Raw genomic sequence first — 22982 nt, forward strand, 5'->3', positions numbered from 1 at the left:
GAGAGAAGAAGAAAGAGACTCAAAAATAATAAAAAACGAGAAAGCCCTACAGGAATTGTCTGACTCCATCAGAAAGAATAACATAAGAATAATAGGTATATCAGAGGGAGAAGAGAAAGAAAATGGAATGGAGAATATACTCAAACAAATAATAGACGAAAACTTCCCAAGCCTGTGGAAGGAACTAAAGCCTCAAGAAGCAAACAGAACACCAAGTTTTCTTAACCCCAACAAACCCACTCCAAGGCACATCATAATAAAGATGACACAAACCAATGACAAAGAAAAAATTCTCAAGGCAGCCAGGGAAAAGAAGAGTACAACATATAAAGGAAGGCCTATTAGATTATCATCAGATTTCTCAGCAGAAACTCTACAAGCTAGAAGAGAGTGGACCCCAATATTTAAAGCCCTGAAAGAGAGGAACTTTCAGCCAAGAATACTATACCCATCAAAGCTATCCTTCAAGTATGAAGGAGATATAAAAACATTCACAAATACAGAAAAGATGAGAGAATTTATCAACAGAAAGCCCCCACTCCAGGAAATACTAAAGGGGGTTTTCCAACCAGATTCAAAGAACAAAAGAAAACAACACCACAAGTAACAGCTCCACCAAGAACACAATAAAACCAAACTTAAACTGTGACAACAAAGGAAAAAAAAGGGGGGAGAGGATGGAGATTAACAGTAGCAAAGGATGATGAAGTGCAGAAATACTTATAAGATAGGGTACTACAATGAATATGGTAGGTACCCTTTTCATTACTTAATGGTAACCACCCTTAAAAAAACCACCACAAAAACACTTGACTTAAAAAGGTAGCAACAGAGGAAAGAAGTATGGAACACAAACAAACAAAAACAAATGATAGAAAAACAAAAGAGAAGAATCAAACTAGATACAAAACTAACAGAAAGCAATTTATAAAATGGCAGTAGGGAACCCACAAGTGTCAATAATTACACTAAATGTAAATGGATTAAACTTACCAATAAAAAGACACAGAGTAGCAGAATGGATTAAAAAAGAAAATCCAACTATATGCTGTCTACAAGAAACACATCTAAGCAACAAGGATAAAAACAAATTCAAAGTGAAAGGCTGGAAAACAATACGCCAAGCAAACAACACCCAAAAAAAAGCAGGCGTAGCAATACTCATATCTAATAATGCTGACTACAAGACAGAAAAAGTACTCAGAGACAAAAATGGTCATTTCATAATGATTAAGGGGAAGTTGAATCAAGAAGACATAACAATCCTTAATATATATGCACCAAACCAAGGAGCACCAAAATATATAAGACAGCTACTTATTGACCTTAAAACAAAAACTAACAAAAATACAATCATACTTGGAGACCTCAATACACCGCTGACGGCTCTAGATCGGTCATCCAAACAGAGAATCAATAAAGATATAGTGGCCTTAAACGAAATACTAGAACACCTGGATATGATAGACATTTACAGGACACTTCATCCCAAAGCGACAGAGTATACATTTTTCTCTAGTGTACATGGAACATTCTCAAGAATTGACCATATGTTGGGCCACAAAGGCAATATCAGCAAATTTAGAAAAATTGAAATTGTACCAAGCATATTTTCTGATCATTAAGCCTTGAAACTAGAATTCAACTGCAAAAAAGAGGGGGAAAAACCCACAAAAATGTGGAAACTAAACAACATACTTCTAAAAAATGAATGGGTCAAAGAAGAAATAAGCACAGAAATCAAAAGATATATACAGACAAATGAAAATGAAAATACGACATATCAGAATCTCTGGGATGCAGCAAAAGCAGTAATAAGAGGAAAGTTCATATCACTTCAGGCCTATATGAACAAACAAGAGAGAGCCGAAGTAAACCACTTAACTTCACACCTTAAGGAACTAGAAAAAGAAGAACAAAGACAACCCAAAACCAGCCGAAGAAAGGAGATAATAAAAATCAGAGCAGAAATAAATGAAATAGAGAACAGAAAAACTATAGAAAAAATCAATAAAACAAGGAGCTGGTTCTTTGAAAAGATCAACAAAATTGACAAACCCTTGGCAAGACTCACCAAGGAAAAAAGACACAGGATTCAAATAAATAAAATCCAAAATGAAAGAGGAGAGATCACCACAGACATCATAGATATACAAAGAATTATTGTAGAATACTATGAAAAATTATATGCCACCAAATACAACAATCTAGAAGAAATGGATAAATTCCTAGAACAATACAACCTTCCTAGACTGAGTCATGAAGAAGCAGAAAGCCTAAACAGACCAATCAGCAGGGAGGAAATAGAAAAAACTATTAAAAATCTCCCCAAAAATAAAAGTCCAGGCCCAGACGCTTATACTAGTGAATTCTATCAAACATTCAAAGAAGACTTGGTTCCTATTCTACTCAAAGTCTTCCAAAAAATTGAAGAAGAAGCAATACTTCCAAACACATTTTATGAGGCCAACATAACCCTCATACCAAAACCTGGCAAGGATGGCACAAAGAAAGAAAACTACAGACCAATATCTCTAATGAATACAGATGCTAAAATACTAAACAAAATACTGGCAAACCGAATACAACAACATATTAAAAAAATAATACATCATGATCAAGTGGGATTCATCCCAGAATCTCAAGGATGGTTCAACATACGCAAAACGGTTAACGTAATACACCATATCAACAAAACAAAGAACAAAAACCACATGATCTTATCAATAGATGCAGAAAAGGCTTTTGATAAAATACAACACAATTTTATGTTTAAGACTCTCAACAAAATGGGTATAGAAGGAAAATATCTCAACATGATAAAGGCCATATATGATAAACCATCAGCCAACATCCTATTAAACGGCATAAAACTGAGGACTTTCTACCTTAAATCAGGAACAAGACAGGGTTGTCCACTCTCTCCACTCTTATTCAACGTGGTGCTAGAAGTTCTGGCCAGAGCAATCAGACAAGACAAAGAAATAAAAGGCATCCATATCGGAAAAGAAGAAGTAAAGCTATCACTTTTTGCTGATGATATGATCCTATACATCGAAAATCCGAAGGACTCCACAAAAAGATTATTAGAAACAATAAACCAATACAGTAAGGTCGCAGGATACAAAATTAACATACAAAAGTCCATAGTCTTTCTATATGCCAACAATGAAATATTAGAAAACGAACTCAAAAAAATAATCCCCTTCACGATTGCAACAAAAAAAAATAAAATACCTAGGAATAAACATAACAAAGAACGTAAAGGACCTATATAATGAAAATTACAAAGCATTGTTAAGGGAAATCGAAAAAGATACAATGAGATGGAAAAATATTCCTTGTTCTTGGATAGGAAGAATAAATATAATCAAAATGGCCATATTACCCAAAGCAATATACAAATTTAATGCAATTCCCATCAAAATCCCTATGAGATTTTTTAAAGAAATGGAACAAAAAATCATCAGATTTATATGGAACTATAAAAAACCCCGAATAGCCAAAACAATCCTAAGGAAAAAGAATGAAGCTGGGGGCATTACAATACCTGACTTTAAACTATATTATAGGGCCACGATAATCAAAACAGCATGGTATTGGCAGAAAAATAGACACTCAGACCAATGGAACAGAATAGAAAGCCCAGAAATAAAACCACATATATATGGTCAAATAATCTTTGATAAAGGGGCCAACAACACACAATGGAGAAAAGAAAGCCTCTTCAACAAATGGTGTTGGGAAAACTGGAAAGCCACATGCAAAAGAATGAAACTCGACTACAGCCTGTCCCCGTGTACTAAAATTAATTCAAAATGGATCAAAGACCTAAATATAAGACCTGAAACAATAAAGTACATAGAAGAAGACATAGGTACTAAAATCATGGACCTGGGTTTTAAAGAACATTTTATGAACTTGACTCCAATGGCAAGAGAAGTGAAGGCAAAGATAAATGAATGGGACTACATCAGAATTAAAAGTTTTTGCTCAGCAAGAGAAACTGATATCAAAATAAACAGACAGCCAACTATATGGGAACTGATATTTTCAAACGACAGCTCAGATAAGGGCCTAATATCCAAAATTTACAAAGAACTCATAAAACTCAACAACAAACAAACAATCCAATAAAAAAATGGGAAGAGGACATGAACAGACACTTCTCCCAGGAAGAAATACAAATGGCCAACAGATATATGAAAAGATGCTCAGGTTCATTAGTTATTAGAGAAATGCAAATCAAAACTACAATGAGATACCACCTCACTCCTGTTAGATTAGCTATTATCAACAAGACGGGTAATAGCAAATGTTGGAGAGGCTGTGGAGAAAAAGGAACCCTCATTCACTGTTGGTGGGACTGTAAAGTAGTACAACCATTATGGAAGAAAGTATGGTGGTTCCTCAAAAAACTGCAAATAGAACTACCTTATGACCCAGCAATCCCTCTACTGGGTATATACCCCAAAACCTCAGAAACATTGATACGTGAAGACACATGTAGCCCCATGTTCATTGCAGCACTGTTCACAGTGGCCAAGACATGGAAACAACCAAAAAGCCCTTCAATAGAAGACTGGATAAAGAAGATGTGGCACATATACACTATGGAATACTACTCAGCCATAAGAAATGATGACATCAGATCATTTACAGCAAAATGGTGGGATCTTGATAACATTATAAGGAGTGAAATAAGTAAATCAGAAAAAAACAAGAACTACATGATTCCATACATTGGTGGAACATAAAAATGAGACTAAGAGACATGGACAAGAGTGTGGTGGTTACCAAGGGTGGGGGGGGAGGGAGGACATGGGAGGGAGGGAGGGAGAGAGTTAGGGGTAGGGGGAGGGGCACAGAGAACTAGATAGAGGGTGACGGAGGACAATCTGACTTTGGGCGAGGGGTTTGCAACATAATTTGATGACAAAATAACCTAGACATGTTTTCTTTGAATATATGTACCCTGATTTATTAATGTCTTCCCATTACCATTAATAAAAATTTATTAAAAAAAAAATGATTAGCAATTCATAGCAATCTTTCAACTTACTTTTAATCCATACTTTGAATCCACCACAGTTATGATACCTAAAAAGATATAAATCTTTTAATCACCTTTAACTTGAGAATAAAAATTAAAACTAATCTATTTCAGCTCACAAATGTTACTTATAAATTATTGTTTTCTCTTGCCAAGGCTGCAATTTAATTTAATTCCATTAATAAGTAGACACATTTTCAAATATGTATTGAGTCTATAGCACTAGTATAAGATACTAGAGAGAATATAAATTAAATTTCTAATATTAAATAAAGAAGCTTTTAAGCTTTAAGCTTATAATCCAAATTGAGACCATTTAAATTTCATAATATAAAGTGAAATGTGATAAATTATACAAAACAGGTTATTTCTAGTTTATTATCACATAATCAAAATCTAGATGCCTGACTAGGTTTGTGGCACAGTGGATAGAGCATTGACCTGGGGCACTGAGGACTCAGGTTCACCAGCTTGAGCACGGGCTTGAGCGTGGGATCATAGACATGGCCCCATGATCAATGGCCTGAAGCCCAAAGTTGCTGGCTTGAACAAGGAGTCACTGACTCCGCTGGAGCCCCCTGGTCAAGGCAAATATAAGAAAGCAACCAATGTACAGCTAAGGTAACTCAACTATGAGTTGATGCTGCTCATCTCTCTCCCTTTCTGTCTGTCTGCCTGTCCCTCTCTCTCTCTCTTGCTAAAAAAAAATTAAAAATTGCAACTTTTCTTAACATTTAAATTATTGTTTAACAAACCTGAAATGTCTTAGGATATCTTTTTCCTACAATCTCTCACCAAATGTAACTCACATAAATGTTATATATAATATGTATGTTAAGTATTTTACATAATACATAAATCTCCAAATGATAAATCAGCTGACAGTCTGAATTTATACACTAAATATTTTTTTCAAAGGGTAACAGAATGAATGTGAAGGTACCTAAAGAATTCAACCAGCTACATGCCACGTACATTAGAGCCAAACAACAGGGCCCAGCTTCAATGATTCTTAAATTATTTCACCCCTTAGTCTATGAAAGACCTGGTTTTAAAAAAGGTGAAGAGCTGTGGGGCAAGGGTAAGATACAAGAGGGGGAAAGATGACACAACAGGACTTAAAAATAACAACAGAGAATATAGGACATCTACTTAGTATTTTAAAAGGAAAACTTTAGTGGGAACACTAAGTTGAGAGTTGAGATTAAGATTTGACATCCAGTTCTATCATTATCTGGAGCTTTAGAATCTGTATGAACAGCCTGACCAAGAGGTGGCACAGTGGACAGAGCATCGAACTGTGATGCTGAGGACCCAGGTTTGAAACCCCAAGGTCACCAGCTTGAGAGCAGGCTCACCAGCTTGAATGTGGGATCATAAACATGACCCCATTGTTGCTGGCTTGAGCCCAAAGGTCACTGGCCTGAAGCCCAAGGTCACTGGCTAAAGCCAGGGGTCACTGGTTCAGCTGGAGCCCCTTGGTCACAGCACATATGAGAAAGCAATGAATGAACAACTAAGGTGCCTCAACTATGAGTTGATGATGCTTCTCATCTCTCTCCCTGCCTGTCTCTTGCTCACTAAAAAAAAAAGAATCTGTATGGAAAAGATTTACTTCATCATCAAACTAAACCTAGTTTAAAAAAGTAACAAGGAAGGAATTAAAATTAAAACATGAATGAACAAATATCATCTTAACCATAACAATAGTATTTTACTTGAAAACAAAAAAAATATTTCTAACTTACCATCAAGATAAATATCAACCCCTAATTCAGCATCAACCCAAAACATAGAAGCTACAGCACCTGAAAATATATATAATATTCATCAAATAAAAACATTTCTTCAAACTGAGACACACAATTTTATCCATGTTTTAATTTGCCCCAACAAAATTAGCAAGTAAACACATCTGCAAATTAAATATGCGTTTCCAATCTTCTTATGGGAATTACACTAATAGAACCTTTTACTATTTAGACCCATTTCTTCCTCTCTTCCTTTACCTTAAAAAACATTAGACCAGCTTTTATCAAATAACAAATCCAACATCAAGCTTCTACCAATGCCATAATAATTTACCAACAGATATTATCAAATAATTAGGGCAATATGGTTATGTACATAAAATACTTATTTTTATTTTCTCTCTCCTGAATATAATAATCACACAGTTCAAAAATAATAAATTCTCTCTCTAAAGGAAAGCAGAACAAAACACAGATAATTCCAAAATCATTTGTCTAAGAAAATACTGAAAATCTATAAATTTTATAGAAGAAAAAAACCAAGAAATCCTTAGACTATTTAATTAATACTAATATAAAATTTTGGTCTGAGGAAAAATAATTTCTAAGTAACAAATTAAAACTTGTTTTGACAGAAACTGGTTCAGTGCCAAACCACATACCCAGATTAGTATGCCAAAATACAGAAAAAAGAAAACTGACAGCAAAGAAAGACTTTGATTTTTCAAAGCATCACAGGTCCACTTAGTGACAGTGCTGTCTAAAAGAATGAGTACTGGGGGAAAACAAGGATAACTGAACTCATTCCAATGTCTAAAACTGTCCACCTACCCTGACGAGATGTGGTCCCCCAAGCATCACTCTGTGTCAACAATGAGATACCTGTCAGCTGTTTACAGTGATTACTCATGCAAGACATAGCGAGGGCCACAAGATCTAATGGTTTCTTGATATCTATTGATTTTTTCCCAAAAACTTAATAGTTTTCCAATTTGACTGAAATAGGATTTGTGAGTAACAGGGGCTGAATCAATGCCTGTCCTTTTCACGGAAATTACTTTACCATGACAATTATTTAGGTTAGAACTGGAAAGTGTCAGTCTCCTAAATGGGAAACAACTGCATTGCCAATAAGAATTTTCTTCATTTCCTTGGCTAACAACATGATTTTAATTAGTGAAGGAGGAAAATGTAAGTCTACTATGTCACTACTCCAAATAATACCGTAAACCATAAAAATGTATTAAGTTTGTCACTCAGTAAAATTCCTAATATTGTATATAAATCATTTTCTTTAAGAACTGTAAGAGTGTATTAAGAGCTGTTTATCTAAATCTGTGTATCTTTGGTACATAAGAATGGACTATTCCAAATTCAGATGTAGGTGTTTTGAAGCAGAAACAGAAATGAGAGAATGATGTTAATCAGTGGTTCTCAACCTAGGGTGACTTTTCTCTCCAGGGAATATGTGGCAATATCTGGAGATATTTTTAGTTGTCTCAACTAGAGGACTGCTACTGGCATGCAGTGGGTAGAAGTCAGAGATGCTATTAAACATACTACAATGTACAGGACAGCTTCCTACAGCAAAGAGTTCTCCAACCTAAAATGTCATTTGTGCAAAGGTTAAGAAATCCTGAGTCAGATTACAGAATCTCCCTTTTCAAAACATAAAATTTTAAAAGCCAAATTATATCAGCCAACCAAATAAATACACGACCTCCTGCCATAAATTTTGAAGAGTGGTAGATAAAATAAGGAAGAAAAAGTTCATATGACTTATAATAGTTCTTTTTTCTTCTTCTTCTTTTCCAAATGAGAGAAAGAGAGAGAGAGAGACAGACTCCTACATATGCCCCAACCAGGATCCACCCAGAAACCCCTGCCTGGAGCCAATGTTCTGCCCATCTGGGGCCATGATCACAACTGAGTATTTTTAGTACCTTAGGTGAAGGCTCCATAGAGCCATCCTCAGTGCCCGGGGCCAATGTACTAGAACCAATTGAGACATGGCTACAGGAGAAGAAGAGAGAAAGAAAAAAAAAAGAAAGAGAGAAAGAGGAGGGGCAGGGGTGGAGAAGCAGATGGGTGCTTATCCTGCGTGCCCAGACCGAAAGCGAAACTGGGACTTCCACATGCAGGGCCGACATTCTACCACTGAGCCAACCACCCAGGGCCATTATGACAGTTCTTAATTCTACTCCCATACCCAGGAAGAGGTTATAGGGAAATAGTTTACCAAGTCTTGACACTTATCACAAATAGCTTTCAACATGACAAGTAGAACTGAGGGAAGAATTAACAATACAGAAAAAGGCAACAAAAATTTCAAGGGTAAAAGATTCCCATCACCTCCACATTCGTGGGGGAAGGGGCCACTTTCTAAAACTCAGAACAAAATCAAGCAAGAGATCTGAAGCTCAAGGACAACCAGCACAAGGTCTGGGATGTATAGGGGAGCATTTTGGTATTTTAAAGGGGCAGAGCCTAAAAGTCACGTTACCCATCAGGACCTCTCAGTCACCCTTCTCCCCTTTGCTCTCCCTCCCTGCTTCCAGCAATACCCAGTTTTCAAACTGGAGTACAGGGGAAAAATAAGTGAAGGTAAAATGGGTAGAATATTAAAGAGAATTCAACACATTGAGCACAAACAAGCTGAAAAAACTATACAAATGCATTACAGCTTAGGAGAAACAAAAAAAGATGAATCAGAATAATATGAAAGTGTAATCTGTAGAGCTAAGGACATAATAAATTTAGTGCATACATACCAATTAATTAATTTAAAACATCGGGAAACAGATTAGATGTTAGTGAAAACAGAATTGCTGAGCAAAAGGAGATTTAAAATAATTATAGTAACTGTAGAGACGAAAGACAAAGCAAAACAATTAGCAGATAATAGATATGAAGAACAAAAAAATTTTCATATAAGATAAATTGGTGTCATAAAGTAGAGGATTCAATAATTTGACAGAAAAACTTCATGGTAATAAACAGAAAAATGTCTTAAATGAAGAACTAAACGTACAGATTAAAGGGTATAGTGTAATCCAGGAAAGAATGATTATGAATGACAACAAATGTATTTTGGTTATATTACTAAACTCAAAAAAAATTTTTTTTCAGGCATTTTTTTTTTTTTTTTGGTATTTTTATGAAGCTGGAAACGGGCATTTTTGATGAAAAAGCAAGTCATTTTCAAGGAGGTGGGGGAAAAAAAAATTGAACCAGACTTTTCTAAAGCAACATTCATTGTCTTGATATAATAAAATAATGACCAAAAGTTCTAATGAAAATAGTTCCTAAAATATTACCTCCAGCCAAGTAGTCTTTCAAGAATGTAACAACAGGCCCTGGCAGGTTGGCTCAGCGGTAGAGCGTCGGCCTGGCATGCAGGGGACCCGGGCTCGGTTCCTGGCCAGGGCACATAGGAGAAGCACCCATTTGCTTCTCCACCCCCCCCCCTTCCTCTCTGTCTCTCTCTTCCCCTCCCGCAGCCAAGGCTCCATTGGAGCAAAGATGGTCCGGGCGCTGGGGATGGCTCCTTGGCCTCTGCCCCAGGCGCTAGAGTGGCTCTGGTCGCCGCAGAGCGATGCCCCGGAGGGGCAGAGCATTGCCCCCTGGTGGGCAGAGCGTGGCCCCTGGTGGGCGTGCCGGGTGGATCCCGGTCGGGCGCATGCGGGAGTCTGTCTGACTGTCTCTCCCCGTTTCCAGCTTCAGAAAAATACAAAAAAAAAAGAAAAGAAAAAGAAAAAAAGAATATAACAACAGGCAGACATTCTCAAACATTAAAGGAAACAACAAGCACTGAAACTTAGGATCGCTCCAAAGACTCACATCTGGGGCCAATGATCTGCCCATCTGGGGCCATGCTTACAATTGAATTATTTTTAGTGCCTGAGGCAGAGGCTCCATGGAGCCATCCTCAGCACCCAGGGCAATGCGCTCAAACCAATCCAGCCATGCTTGTGGGAGGGGAAGGAGAAGAGAAACAGAAAGGGGGAGAGAGAGAGAGAGAGAGGGGAAGAAGTGGAGAAGCAGATGACTGCTTCGCCTGTGTACCCTGACCGGGAATTGAACCCAGGACATTCACATGGCAGGCCAACGCTTTACCACTGAGTCAACCAGCCAAGGCCAATATTTGCTATTTCAAAAGAGGACAAGTAGTTCAGCTGGTTAAAGCATCATCTGATATGCCAACGTTGTAGGTTCAATCCTGATTGGGGTACATACAGGAAATAACCAGTGAATTCATAAATAAGTGGAAGAACAAATCAATGTCTCTCGCTCTCTTTCAAATCAATTTAAAAAAAGAGGCATATATTTTCCTATCTTACCAGATATAAGTTAATTTAATATTTAACACCAATGTAACAGCTGTAACATCGGTCAAAACTACTAGAAATGTTTAAAGAATCCATACCTACTAAGGACCAAAATAGCTCAATTCAATACTAGTTTGAAAACATGAGGACAATGTTATTATAAATATGTAATATTTCTAAGTATAATAACCACTGATTATATTTGACCCTTCAGTATATGATATTTCTTTTAAATAATTATAACCCTATTAATAAATTATTCCCAAACATTACTTTAATATAGTTTTATGGCCCAAGGCCATATAGATTCACATAAAAAATAATGGTATGGGTCAGGCTTACAAAACAAACACTAAATGTTCTGCAAACTAGGAATAAAAATATTACCTAAAACTTATTTGGGTAGGAAGTAAATAGAAACAGATAAACTTTGTGTAGCTTTCAACAAGGAAGTTTATATATAATTTCATTCAGAAGTAAAAATTTCATTTATAATCACTATTCATTCTACACCAGAGAAAAGGCCCAGTAGGCTTGATTTAACTCTACACCTTATAACAGCATTTACAAAAATATATAAATTTTAAGTTTAGTAGAAAAAGAAAATGCTAACACAATAACTTAAAAGAATAATTATTGCTAGAATTAGCATCCAAAAGCCCTTAAATATTTCTAAATGACCCTCCAAGAAAACTGGATTAGAAAGTAATCAAAGCCTGACCAGGCAGTTGTGCAGTGAATAGAGCATTGGACTGGGACGTGGAGGACCCAGGTTCAAAACTCGAGGTTACCTGCTTGAGCATGGGCTCATCTGGCTTTAGCGCGGGCTCCCCAACTTAAGCACGGGGTCACTGGCTAGAGCGTGGGATCATAGACATGACCCCACGGTCGCTGGCTTGAGCCCAAAGGTTGCTGGCTTGAAGCCCAAGCTTGCTGGCTTGAGCAAGCAGTCATTCGCTCTGCTGTAGCTCCCCATCCCCCCTATCAAGGCACATATGAGAAAGAAATCAATGAACAACTAAAAGTCCCACAACAAGTTGATGCTTCTCATCTGCCTTTCCCTGTCTGTCTGTCTCTCTCTCTAAAAAAAAAAAAGTATGTAGAATATAACCAATCAAATATAAACTTAAAAGTAAAATGTCTCAATTTTTCCTAAATTTCCCTATTTTAACAATTTTTGTTTCTACCAAAAACCCTAAATCAATCAATAAAACTTCAAATTATATTATCAGTACTTTGATCATGATTTATCTTCTAAAGAACATGACAACCCAGTACTTTTCCTTTTAAACAAAAATATTTTTAAATCTAGAATAGTTTTAATACTCATTTTAGAAATTTCTCTATTATATTTATTTAAAAATGTTTAAGAACTATATTGTGGTTAATAATAATGTCGTTTCTTACCAGGATCTGCTAACCCCGTGGTCTCTAACAGTATATAATCAAATTTCCCCTTCTTCTGCATCAAATTCTCAATAGCACGAAGGCCATTGTCCCTGGAGAATACCAAAACATAATGTACAGTTGATTGATTGCTTGAATATTTTAAAGCAATCATTACAAACATTTAAAAATATATACAGCAACCTGAGACAAAAATCTTTAGGCATGCAAAATTAACTTATTCCCAAGCTTCTAACAAAATGTCTATCCAATATTCACCAATAAAGGAAAAAATAGATGAATATACACTGATAAATAAAAAGAAATGAGATGCATGTTAAGTACTTTATTTTATTAAAAATTAAAAGCAAAGAAAATTTTAATATACCTGACTATAAGTCAGAATCTATTATTTTTATATCTTTTGAAAGAAAAATATCAACATTCAAAATTATAAAATTTATGAATTACAGTAGTTTAATATAACAGCTAAAGAAATATTACTATTAAATGCCTTTTCATTCTGTTCTGAATTAGAGTACCAGGTTTTAATTTCCCTTTTCTCTTATATCAAAAATGCAAGAAAATAATTAATCGCTTGCACTTTAGTTAAGAAAATCTTATGGGCCCTGGCTAGTGGTTCAGTGAATAGTGTTGGCCCGGCATATGGACGTCCCAGGTTCAATTCCTAGTCAGGGTATACAGGAGAGGCGACCATCTGCTTCTCCCCTCACCCTCTCCTCCTTCTCTCCCTCTTCTCCTTCCACAGCCAGTGGCTTGATTGGTTCGACTCTGGTTCCGGGGTCCCAAGGATGGCTCCCGTGGAGTGCATCAGCCTCAAGCACTAAAAATAGCTCAGTACTCCAGCATTGGCCCCAGATGGGGTTGCCCCGTGGGCCCTGGTGGAACACATACAGGAATCTGCCTCACTATCTACCCCCCTCTCACCTAAAAAGAAAGAGAGAAAGAGAGAAAGAGAGAAAGAGAGAAAGAGAGAAAGAGAGAAAGAGAGAAAGAAAGAAAGAAAGAAAGAAAGAAAGAAAGAAAGAAAGAAAGAAAGAAAGAAAGAGAAAGAAAGAGAGAAGGAAGGAAGGAAGGAAGGAAGGAAGGAAGGAAGGGAGGGAGGGAGGGAGGGAGGGAGGGAGGGAGGGAGGGAGGAAGGAAGGAAGGAAGGAAGGAAGGAAGGAAGGAAGGAAGGAAGGAAGGAAGGAAGGAAGGAAGGAAGGAAGGAAGGAAAAGAAAGAAAATCTTATGGTTTTAGTGCTGTCAATACAGTGGACTCAAAGTCAAACACCTAAGATAGTAAATGATGCAAAAATTTAATTCGCTAGAACATACAAAATCCACACTGTGTCATTTTTTCTAATTCACTCAACAAATACTTGAGTACTACATGGCAGATCCTTTTCTAGGATCTGTGGTATATTTGTGAATAAAAGACAATCCTTGGAAAGAACTGTAACTGGTGGAACACAATGTGAGGATTTTCTCTTTTGAAAGTCATTTACTTTTATTTTTAAAGTATGAAGTCTTGGAACTAAGACCAATGACTTATTAAACTCAGAACCTTTTTTTTTTACAGATAAAATGAGACTTTCATGTACCACAGAGATTAAGTAAATCCTGACATCAAAAATAATTTTAAAAACTCAGTGAAAGGACTCAAGTATTAGTGCACTTAGAAAAATAAATAAGATAGTAAGAAACACTTTAAGAAAATACATCCTAATAAGTTTATTTTCTATTTGAAAATACAATGAAGCAGACTATGTAAATTCATTAAAATTACAGACGAAAATCAAAGCTGGAAATAAAATCAGTAAAGATTTGGGTAGAAGTAAAGAGAAACCCATTGTCAGAAACAGATCGACTCTGTGTAGCTTTCAACAGGGAAGTTTATATGTAATTCCATTCAGAGGTAAAAACTTCATTTATAATCATTATTCTATACCAGAAAAAGGGCCCAGTAGGCTTAATTTAACCGCACATCTTATAACAGCATTTACAAAAAGTGTTGTTGTCTTTTTGTCAACAGCACACAGCAAATACATTCCTTACTTTACTGAACAGCAGAGGCAACCGTTCCTAAGCTCCAGCCATTCTTCATAGAGCTCTCCACCTTGGCTCACAGCTAAGGATTTCTCCACTGCACTTCCTGAAACAATTAATAAGAAGCACTCTTTAGATTATATTCACTAGCAAACCAGGAAAAACATATATATACATATATATGAAGACATACAATATAGGAGATTTCAAAGCAAAACATGCGTTTTTTGTGTGTTTTTTGTTTTGTTTTTTTGTGACAGAGAGAGGAACAGATAGGGACAGACAGGCAGGAAGGGAGAGAGATGAGGAGCATCAATTCTTCATTGAAGCTCCTTAGTCTCCTTAGTTGTTCATTGATTGCTTTCTCATATGTGCCTTGACCAGGGGGTTAGAACAGAGCAAGTGACCCCTTGCTCAAGCCAGCGACCTTGGGCTCAAGCCAGCGACCATGGGGTAGTATCTGTGATCCCACACTCAAGCCAGCAGCCCTGCACTCAGCTGGTGAGTCCCCACTCAAGCTGAATGAGCCCACACTCAAGCTGACAACCTTGGGGTTTCAAACCTGGGTCCTCCGCATCCCAGTCCAACATTCTATCCATGTGCCACCACCTTGTCAGGTAGAACATGCATTTTATAACTGTTATTCTTCCATTCTATTCATGCAGCCTCAATATCTTAAACTATACTACTCTATCTTATTTTAGCTTTTATTTCTTGAAGAGGATTTAAATCCCTAAAAAGGCAAATCTAAAATTAATGAATGATAGCATACTTCCTCTTTAATCTTCTTCCTTGCCCATCCCCATTTCCTAATAAGGTATAGTAACTTCAAAGTCACTCTTTCTTGTTTGTGGCCAACTTTCTAGAGAGTATGTTCTATATAATAGTTTTCATATGACCCTCAACCTCTCAAGGTCCTTACCTATATTTTTCTTTTCATTCTTCCTCTAAATTGTTTTTGGTTCTATTAGACAGTATACTCCACATTCATATATGAGTAAAAACCCTAGTTATTGGAGAAAGTATGCTTAGCCAGGGTATCAATGTGCTCACCTAAAAATTTTAGTCAACTACACATAAGTTTCTTAACAATGCTTACTTGAGAAAAAATACAATTTAAGATTCTAATATGCTTGTTATCATATAAGAATGATTTTAAATGTCTTACTTTTCATCCATTAAAAAGTATACCACAGCCAGGAAGCAGTTCTAAATGTCCAATAAAGCAAATAGCCAAAAGAAAAAAAATTTTCATTCATATAAATATTTATATTTGAGTTAGATGATGACATGGAGCTTTGAAAGGGATTGTTAGAGCATTCAGGGTATAGAGAACATCAATAAAATGTAAAGGAAAGTATTGTGAATGCTGTAACAAATTGTGAAAATGATCCAGAAAGAATGAAAAATAATAGTAATAAATATAAAATTATTTTTTAAATATTCAGTCTTAATTACTTTGTAGATAATAAACATTCAACAAAATAAACTTATAATAATTGAAGCACTTTCAAGTTTTTCAAAAGTTGCAATTAAACAATATTGTCAGTACAAAAGTCTATTTCTAATTCATGAAAGAACTTTCTTTCATGTCATATATCATAGATTTTTTTTACTTCTGGAGTTATTTCATATAAAAATCTGGTATAATTCCATTGGTCTGAATTTGAAAGTTATACAAAATAAAATTTTATAGAAACTAATTTAAGTATTCAAAATTTGTTCAAAATAAAGCATGACAGAAATTAATCTAATTCTACCAAAAGTATCCACATCAATGTACTCACATCATAATGCCTTTCATTTTCACTTTTAAATATGGAATATGAAGTCATGAGTGAAATAAACTGTCCTATAAATTCTTGCAGCACGGCATTTATTGAACTTTACATACCTTCCCCAAACTCGTTTAAAATAACTGCTATTTTTTTATTATGTTGTTCTGTCAAAATATAGTTCAGAAGTGTTGTCTTCCCAGCACCTATAAAATATATTTTTTAAATAACAAAAGTTAAAGACTCATTTTAAAGACACAAAAAATATTATTTAACTAAGACTATTTTAAAGGAAGACAAAGTACCCTTTGAAAAAATATTTAAAATGTTTTGTTGACATAACATTTTATAAATATTTACAAATACTCCTACAAGTTGGATCACACAGCTTTCAAGCTCATTATGACCAAAATAATATGGCTCCTACTTAACTTAAAATACAATTAACTAAGGGCATCTAAATTTTCTATTAAATAAAAAAATATTGAAGTAATGGCTCCCAAGGAATAAAGTAATCATGTAGTTTATAAAATATACAGTATTTAAATCATTTTTCATGATGACAATGTTTCTTAGCCAAGAATATATGCTTTAGTTCCCTAAATTTTACATATAAAGACCTTTTATTTCAACATCCATCATTAATCAGACACAAATTCAAACTGATTATATGTCTACTTTAGTATGCTTAAAGCAACCTATAAACTGATTATATATATATGTATCATACACACACACACACACAAATAAAGAATGGATGTAGGAAATAACAAGACAGAATGTTCAGTCTTTAGAAAGATAAACTCATAAAGCTACACTAATTTTATCCAGTAGGTGGCATGTTAAACCTAGTATGTTCAGCTGAAGTACAGTAGAAGAAAATCATCTGTCTGAGCCATAGACACCAAAATTCAAAGAAATTAAAAAAATTAAAAATCCCAACTGCACAGTAGTGTATTTTGATTGTATTAATACATCATTTATTTACCTACTTTTCTGTTGGTGGACATTTGGGTTGTTTCCAGTGTTTTGCTATTACAAACACTTGCACACATCTTCCGAAGTGAATTTACAGATTTCTAGGGTATAACTAGGAGGAATTTACGGGGTATTATAGTATTAATATCTTCAACATTTCTACATCATATTCCTTTAAAAACTGTTGGGAGAATGGAAGGCGTATGTTTAGAGTGCTCTATGTAGAAAGCTCAACATCACTCAAGGGTGAGGTATAGAATGAAAGGGACAGACCTCAAGGAGACAGGCCATGAAGAAATTCTCAAAGCCAGTCCAAGTGTAAGACAGAGGCCCTGAACAGGAGTGCTGCAGTAGGTAGTAGCAGTGAAAATGGAAAGGAAGGGAGGACATAAGAGACCTTCTAATAAAATTATTCAGGCTAAATAATTAATCATATTATGAAGCTAAAGACTTAAAGATGTAGTTAATTCAAACGTCTCTTTCAGAGCTGGACAGGTAGCTCGGTTAGAGTGCTGTCCCGATAGATCAAGGTTGTAAGTTCAGTCCCTCGTCAGGGAACATGCAAAAATCAACCAGTGAATAAATAAATAAGTGAAACAAGAAGTCAGTCTCTCTCTCTCTCCCCTCCCTCTCCCTAAAGTCAATAAATTCAAAGGAAATTTTTTAAGTGTACTATGAACTAGATTTTATGCTGGGCCCTGATAAAAAATGCACAAGACAGAGACAAACTGTCTCTACCTTCATGTACCTTAAAGCATTAAGTGAGTTATGGAGAGAAATTAAGATCCATAAAGAGGCAATTATGTCTCAGGATGATACCTTTAATAGGAGATGTACAAAATGTTAAGGTGCACCTAAAAGGACATCTGGCCAGAGGAGTGAGAGTAAAAAGTATACAAGGGCTAAAATTCTTGACACCTGTTAGAAATAAAATTAGTTCAGTGTTGATGCGCCACATTTTTGCAGGCTGGAGAGGCTGTCAAGAGCTAGATCACACAGGACCTTGTAATTCATGTTAAGCAATTTGAACTTTAACCCAAATGGACACAAAGGATGTTGTGACACAATCAGACTGACATTAATAAAGACCATTAAGGCTAAAATACATAGAATATATTTAAGGGCATCATGACTCAAGACTAGTTAGAAAGCTTTTAGAATATTCCAGGTGGTTGGGGTCATAGGAGCAAGAGGATTTGAGGAGATGATAAAGTTCTGGACACGCTAAGTTTGAGATGTCTGTGGGACATCAAATCAGAAACTATCTGAGTGTGAAGTTCAAATGATGGACAGAAGTGGAAAAACTTTAAAAGAATAAATCAGAGAAGTAGATGGAAATGTCAGAATAAAAATGTGATAGAAGCCAAAGGAACGTTTCAAGAAAGAGGAAATGATGATCAAGAATAAGCAGTGAAACTATGCCCCAGATTCAGCAATAAGGTCGCTGGCACGTGCCTCACTCCTAAGATTCAGACCGTTACTCTAATGCTCTGTTGACCTACCAGTCAGCAAAATGGGGAAGCTCAGTAGGGCAAACTGAACTATACTGTTTTGGACAAGGAATTTGCTCTATTTCACAGAGGAGCAGTCTCTGAATAACAGTGGGAAAATATCAAAAATAAATTCCATTATATAATTAGTTCTGAATAAAAACAGGAATAAACTTAGTCTACAAAGTGAAAAGAAAAAGGGAAACACCAGCACTTTAATTCTTAATTTTTATGTAAAAGGTCCTAAGGCATACCAAGTTTGTACTTGTCTCTAGCAGCATTTAGAAATGGTATTATTTCTCAAAAATCGTTTCACTTCTTTTCACATTTCTTAACTTTCTGCACATTTTAATATGGTCAACTATTCTAGCCCTTCTATTTAACTGTAAGGCTTTAAAATAATACTTTATGGTCTTGCTTCCGGTCAACACAAAAAACAAGGTAAATGTAGTACTCGCATCCTCCCACAACCACATCAAAATTACAACCAAACTACAGAACAGCCATCATTCAGAATCACCAAAACTATAGCTGAACAGAAGTCCTACAACTAAGAATATAAAGAAGCCACATTAAGACCCATAGGAGGGGCAGAAACACCGAACTGGCTGGTCCTGTACTCATGCGTGGCAGATAAAAAATCAGTAGGGCTTATTCAGCAGTGGAGGTACCTCGTAAGTAGTGAGGAGTTCCAGCCCTACACCAGGCTCTCCAGCCCCGTGTTCCAGTGCCAGGAAGAAGAGTCCCCATAACTCCACTGTTCCTTTTTTGAGCTCTCTCCCACAGAGCCAGCAGAGGAGCACCATACCTCAGTCTCCATCATACAATCTGGCTCACACTGTGTGCCCTGGTGATTCCCTGAAAACCCTCCCCATCCAACTTGCCAGCCACCCAAGCTGTTTCTAGTGGCTTTTCCATACAAATGACCTTCTTTATTCATGTTTCAGACTTTCCTAAAATCTCTCAAACAAGCAGTATCTGGCCTCAGCATGCCCCATACAGCTCCAGCTGTGACCCTGGCACTAGCAGCAGCCAGCCTTGGTTTGCAGTTTGGCCTCTCCTAGGCACCTCTAAGTCCAGAAGTAACAGCCATCTGCAGATTGCTTTGTAGCTCATGCTGGGTGGCCTCAAGCAGAACACAGGTGGTGGCTGACTTTGGCCTACCCCCCCCCAGAGGCCCCAGAGCCACCACACCTAGTGCACCACTTCAGACCATGCTGAAGCACTGCCCAACCTCCTCCACAGGGGACACAGTCTAGGGCTAGACTGAGCAGGCACCCGAGCCCTACTGAAGTAAGTCCTGCTCTGTGGGGTGATCCCCTGCATAGCAGATCCTCCATGACAGTCACAACCAGTCCTTGCAGCCAACTGGCCTGGGAGTAAATCCTTCCCATTGATGTGCCAACAGCAGTCAAGGCTCAACTACAACAAGAGGGTGTACACAGCCCACAAGGGGTGGCACACCTGAAGTGCCCAACTTAAGTGAAAGAGAGGCTGTGCCAGTGGACCCTACAGGAGGTCACTGTACAAGCCACTTTACCAAACCTGAGAGATGTAGCAGCTCTACCTAATACATAGAATTAAACACCAGGAGCTGCCAAACTGAGGAGACAAAGAAACATGTCCCAAATGAAAGAACAGAACAAAACTCCAGAAACAGAACTAAACAAAATGGGGACAATCTACCAGATGCAGAGTTCAAAACACTGGTTAGATGGATGCTCACTGCATTTAGTGAGAACTCTAACAGCATAAAAAAGGACATGTAAACCATGAAAAATAACCAATCAGAAATGAAGGATACACTAACTGAAATGAAGAATCATTTACAAGGAATCAACAGTAGAGTAGATGAAGCCAGGATTCAAATCAGAGATTTGGTATGTAAGGAAACAAACAAAACACTGACTCAGAAAAGCAAAGAGAAAAAAGAATCCTTCCTAAAATGAAGATAGTATAAGGAGCTTCTGGGACAACTCCAAGTGTCCCAACAGTCACATCCTAGAGATGCCAGAAGGAGAAGAGAGTAAGCCAGGAATTGAAAGCCTATGTAAAAAAAATAAAAACAGAAAACTTCCCTAAACTGGTGAAAGAAATAAACATACAAGTCCAGTAAGTGCAAAGAGTCCCAAACAAAATGAACCTGAAGAGGCCCACACCAAGACACATCATAATTAAAATGCAAAAGGTTAAAGACAAAGAGAGACTCTTAAAAGCAGCAAGAGAAAAGCAGTTAGCTACAAGAGAACTCCCATAAGAGTGTCTGCTGATTTCTCAACAGAAATTTTGCAGGCCACAACAGATTAGCAACAAATATTCAAACTGATGAAAAGCAAGGACCTACAATCAAGATTACTCTACCAAGCAAAGCTATCACTTAGAATCAAAGGGCAGATAAAGAACTTTCCAGGCAAGAAAAAGTAATAGGAGTTCATCACCACCAAATCAGTACTACATGAAATGTTAAAGAGTCGTCTTTAAGAAAAAGAAAATAAAGAGAAAAATGAAATGGCAGTAAAATCTATGAACAACTGAATCTAAAAAAATCAAACATTATAGAAATAGATTCATAGATACAGAGAACATTTTGATAGTTGCTAGATGGGAGGGGTTGAGGGCATGGGTGAAAAAGGTGAAGGGATTAAGAACTACAAATTGGTAGTTACAGAATAGTCATGGGGATCTAAGTTGCAGCATAGGATATAGAGTCAATAATGCTCTACTGCAGCGGTTCTCAACCTGTGGGTCGCGACCCCGGCGGGGGTCGAAATACTAAAACACAGGGGTCGCCTAAAGCCATATGTATTTCCGATGGCTTTAGGCGACCCCTGTGTTTTGGTCGTTAGACCCACAGGTTGAGAACCGCTACTCTAATGTATGGTGCCAAGTGGGTACTAGATTTACTGGGATGATCACTTAGTAAGTTACTTAATATCTAATCGCTGGTGTGTACAACTGAAACTAACATAATGTATGTCAACTATATAATCGAAAATTTTTTAAATGATTAAAAAGGAGAAAAAAAAGGAACAGTCTTGGATAACAGAGATTTTATTCTTACTCTTTCTCCTACATTGCTTTGCAAAAAGACCTAAAAAAAAAAAGTTTGAGACGGGTGATCTTTCCAGGAATGGCTGGAAGAGAATGGCTTGTGGGGAAGGGGAATTTACTGAAGATTGCTCCTCCATGTGTGGGGCATTTTACAGACGGGACTCCTTCTAATGGCAATAGACTTATAAAGTAGCTATTTCCGGCTCCATTTTGCAAATGAGAAAATCAGACAGGTGATCAACCGGTGTTGTTTGCATTTTCAAGCGAGGCAGACAAGCTTCAGAAGAGTAATAATTTGATATTTTCAGATAATTTGTTAAAGGCCACATGCACAGTTTGGGGGCAGGTCCAGGCTTCATACTGCCAAACCAGAACTACTTTCAAAATGCGAGGTTAATTTCCAATCTGACTTGCCAAATGTGAATCTAACGCAGAGGGGTCTGGGTATCATTAACCCTCCAGATGAAAAGCAACCCACACGGGGAGCAAGAGGCCCAGCCCGTACCTCAAAGACATTCGCTTTCGCCCAGAGGCCGGATGCCTAAGAAGAAGAGGCACCGCCAGCCCCCGGAATCCCAGAATACAAGCGTTTACAGCGTTCTGACCGGGATGGTTAGTTACCTAAATACCCGGTGATAATTGTGACTGGGATCTTAGCGCAGGGGCCAGACTTTTCCTCCTCTTCCCCTGTCTTCGTTTCAATAGGGACCAATTCAGGACAATCCTCCTCTGCCTGTTCCTCTTCCTCTTCCTCATCCACAGCGCCAATAGCCTGTGACATCTCCGCCAACAACACGCACGCCTCCCGCTCAGCTCAAGAGCTGATATCAACGCACTCATCAGCGGCTGCGCACGCCTAGCACGCCGCGCCGGGCGCGGGGTTAACGTCATCACGCCGCGACGGTGCCTCCGAATCCCGCCCCTATTACCTGAGCTGGGGCTGAGCACCGGTTTGCTTCTTAGACACGCCCCGGGATGTGTTTCTTGATCCTCAGAGCCGGCGGAGCTGTTAGCGCTCCTTTAGCCGCCCTGCTGTGATCCTGTCACTGAGAGTGCCTTGGAATCTTAATGGCTAATGGCTGATAATAGAGCTGACACCAGGCATGTTGGAACCGGCAGTG

General features: G+C 37.3%; 1 protein-coding gene across 3 annotated transcripts in view; it reads right to left on the reverse strand.

Annotated features, from left to right (window-relative positions):
* Positions 1 to 22706, reverse strand: part of LOC136324376 (zinc-regulated GTPase metalloprotein activator 1A) — a 64561-nt gene extending 41855 nt beyond the window's left edge. For all 3 annotated transcript variants that reach the window (XM_066257141.1, XM_066257140.1, XM_066257139.1), the window contains exons 1-6: positions 22483 to 22706; positions 16462 to 16548; positions 14577 to 14673; positions 12540 to 12631; positions 6802 to 6861; positions 5063 to 5100 (exon numbers count right to left, since the gene is read on the reverse strand). In XM_066257141.1, coding sequence (XP_066113238.1) covers positions 5063 to 5100; positions 6802 to 6861; positions 12540 to 12631; positions 14577 to 14673; positions 16462 to 16548; positions 22483 to 22642 — 534 coding nt within the window. In that variant the 5' untranslated portion in view covers positions 22643 to 22706. The remainder of the gene's footprint in view (positions 1 to 5062; positions 5101 to 6801; positions 6862 to 12539; positions 12632 to 14576; positions 14674 to 16461; positions 16549 to 22482) is intronic.
* Between the last annotated feature and the right edge of the window lie 276 nt (positions 22707 to 22982).

This window comes from Saccopteryx bilineata, chromosome 2, assembly GCF_036850765.1.
Source record: "Saccopteryx bilineata isolate mSacBil1 chromosome 2, mSacBil1_pri_phased_curated, whole genome shotgun sequence".
In the NCBI taxonomy this organism is placed as follows: Eukaryota; Metazoa; Chordata; class Mammalia; order Chiroptera; family Emballonuridae; genus Saccopteryx; species Saccopteryx bilineata.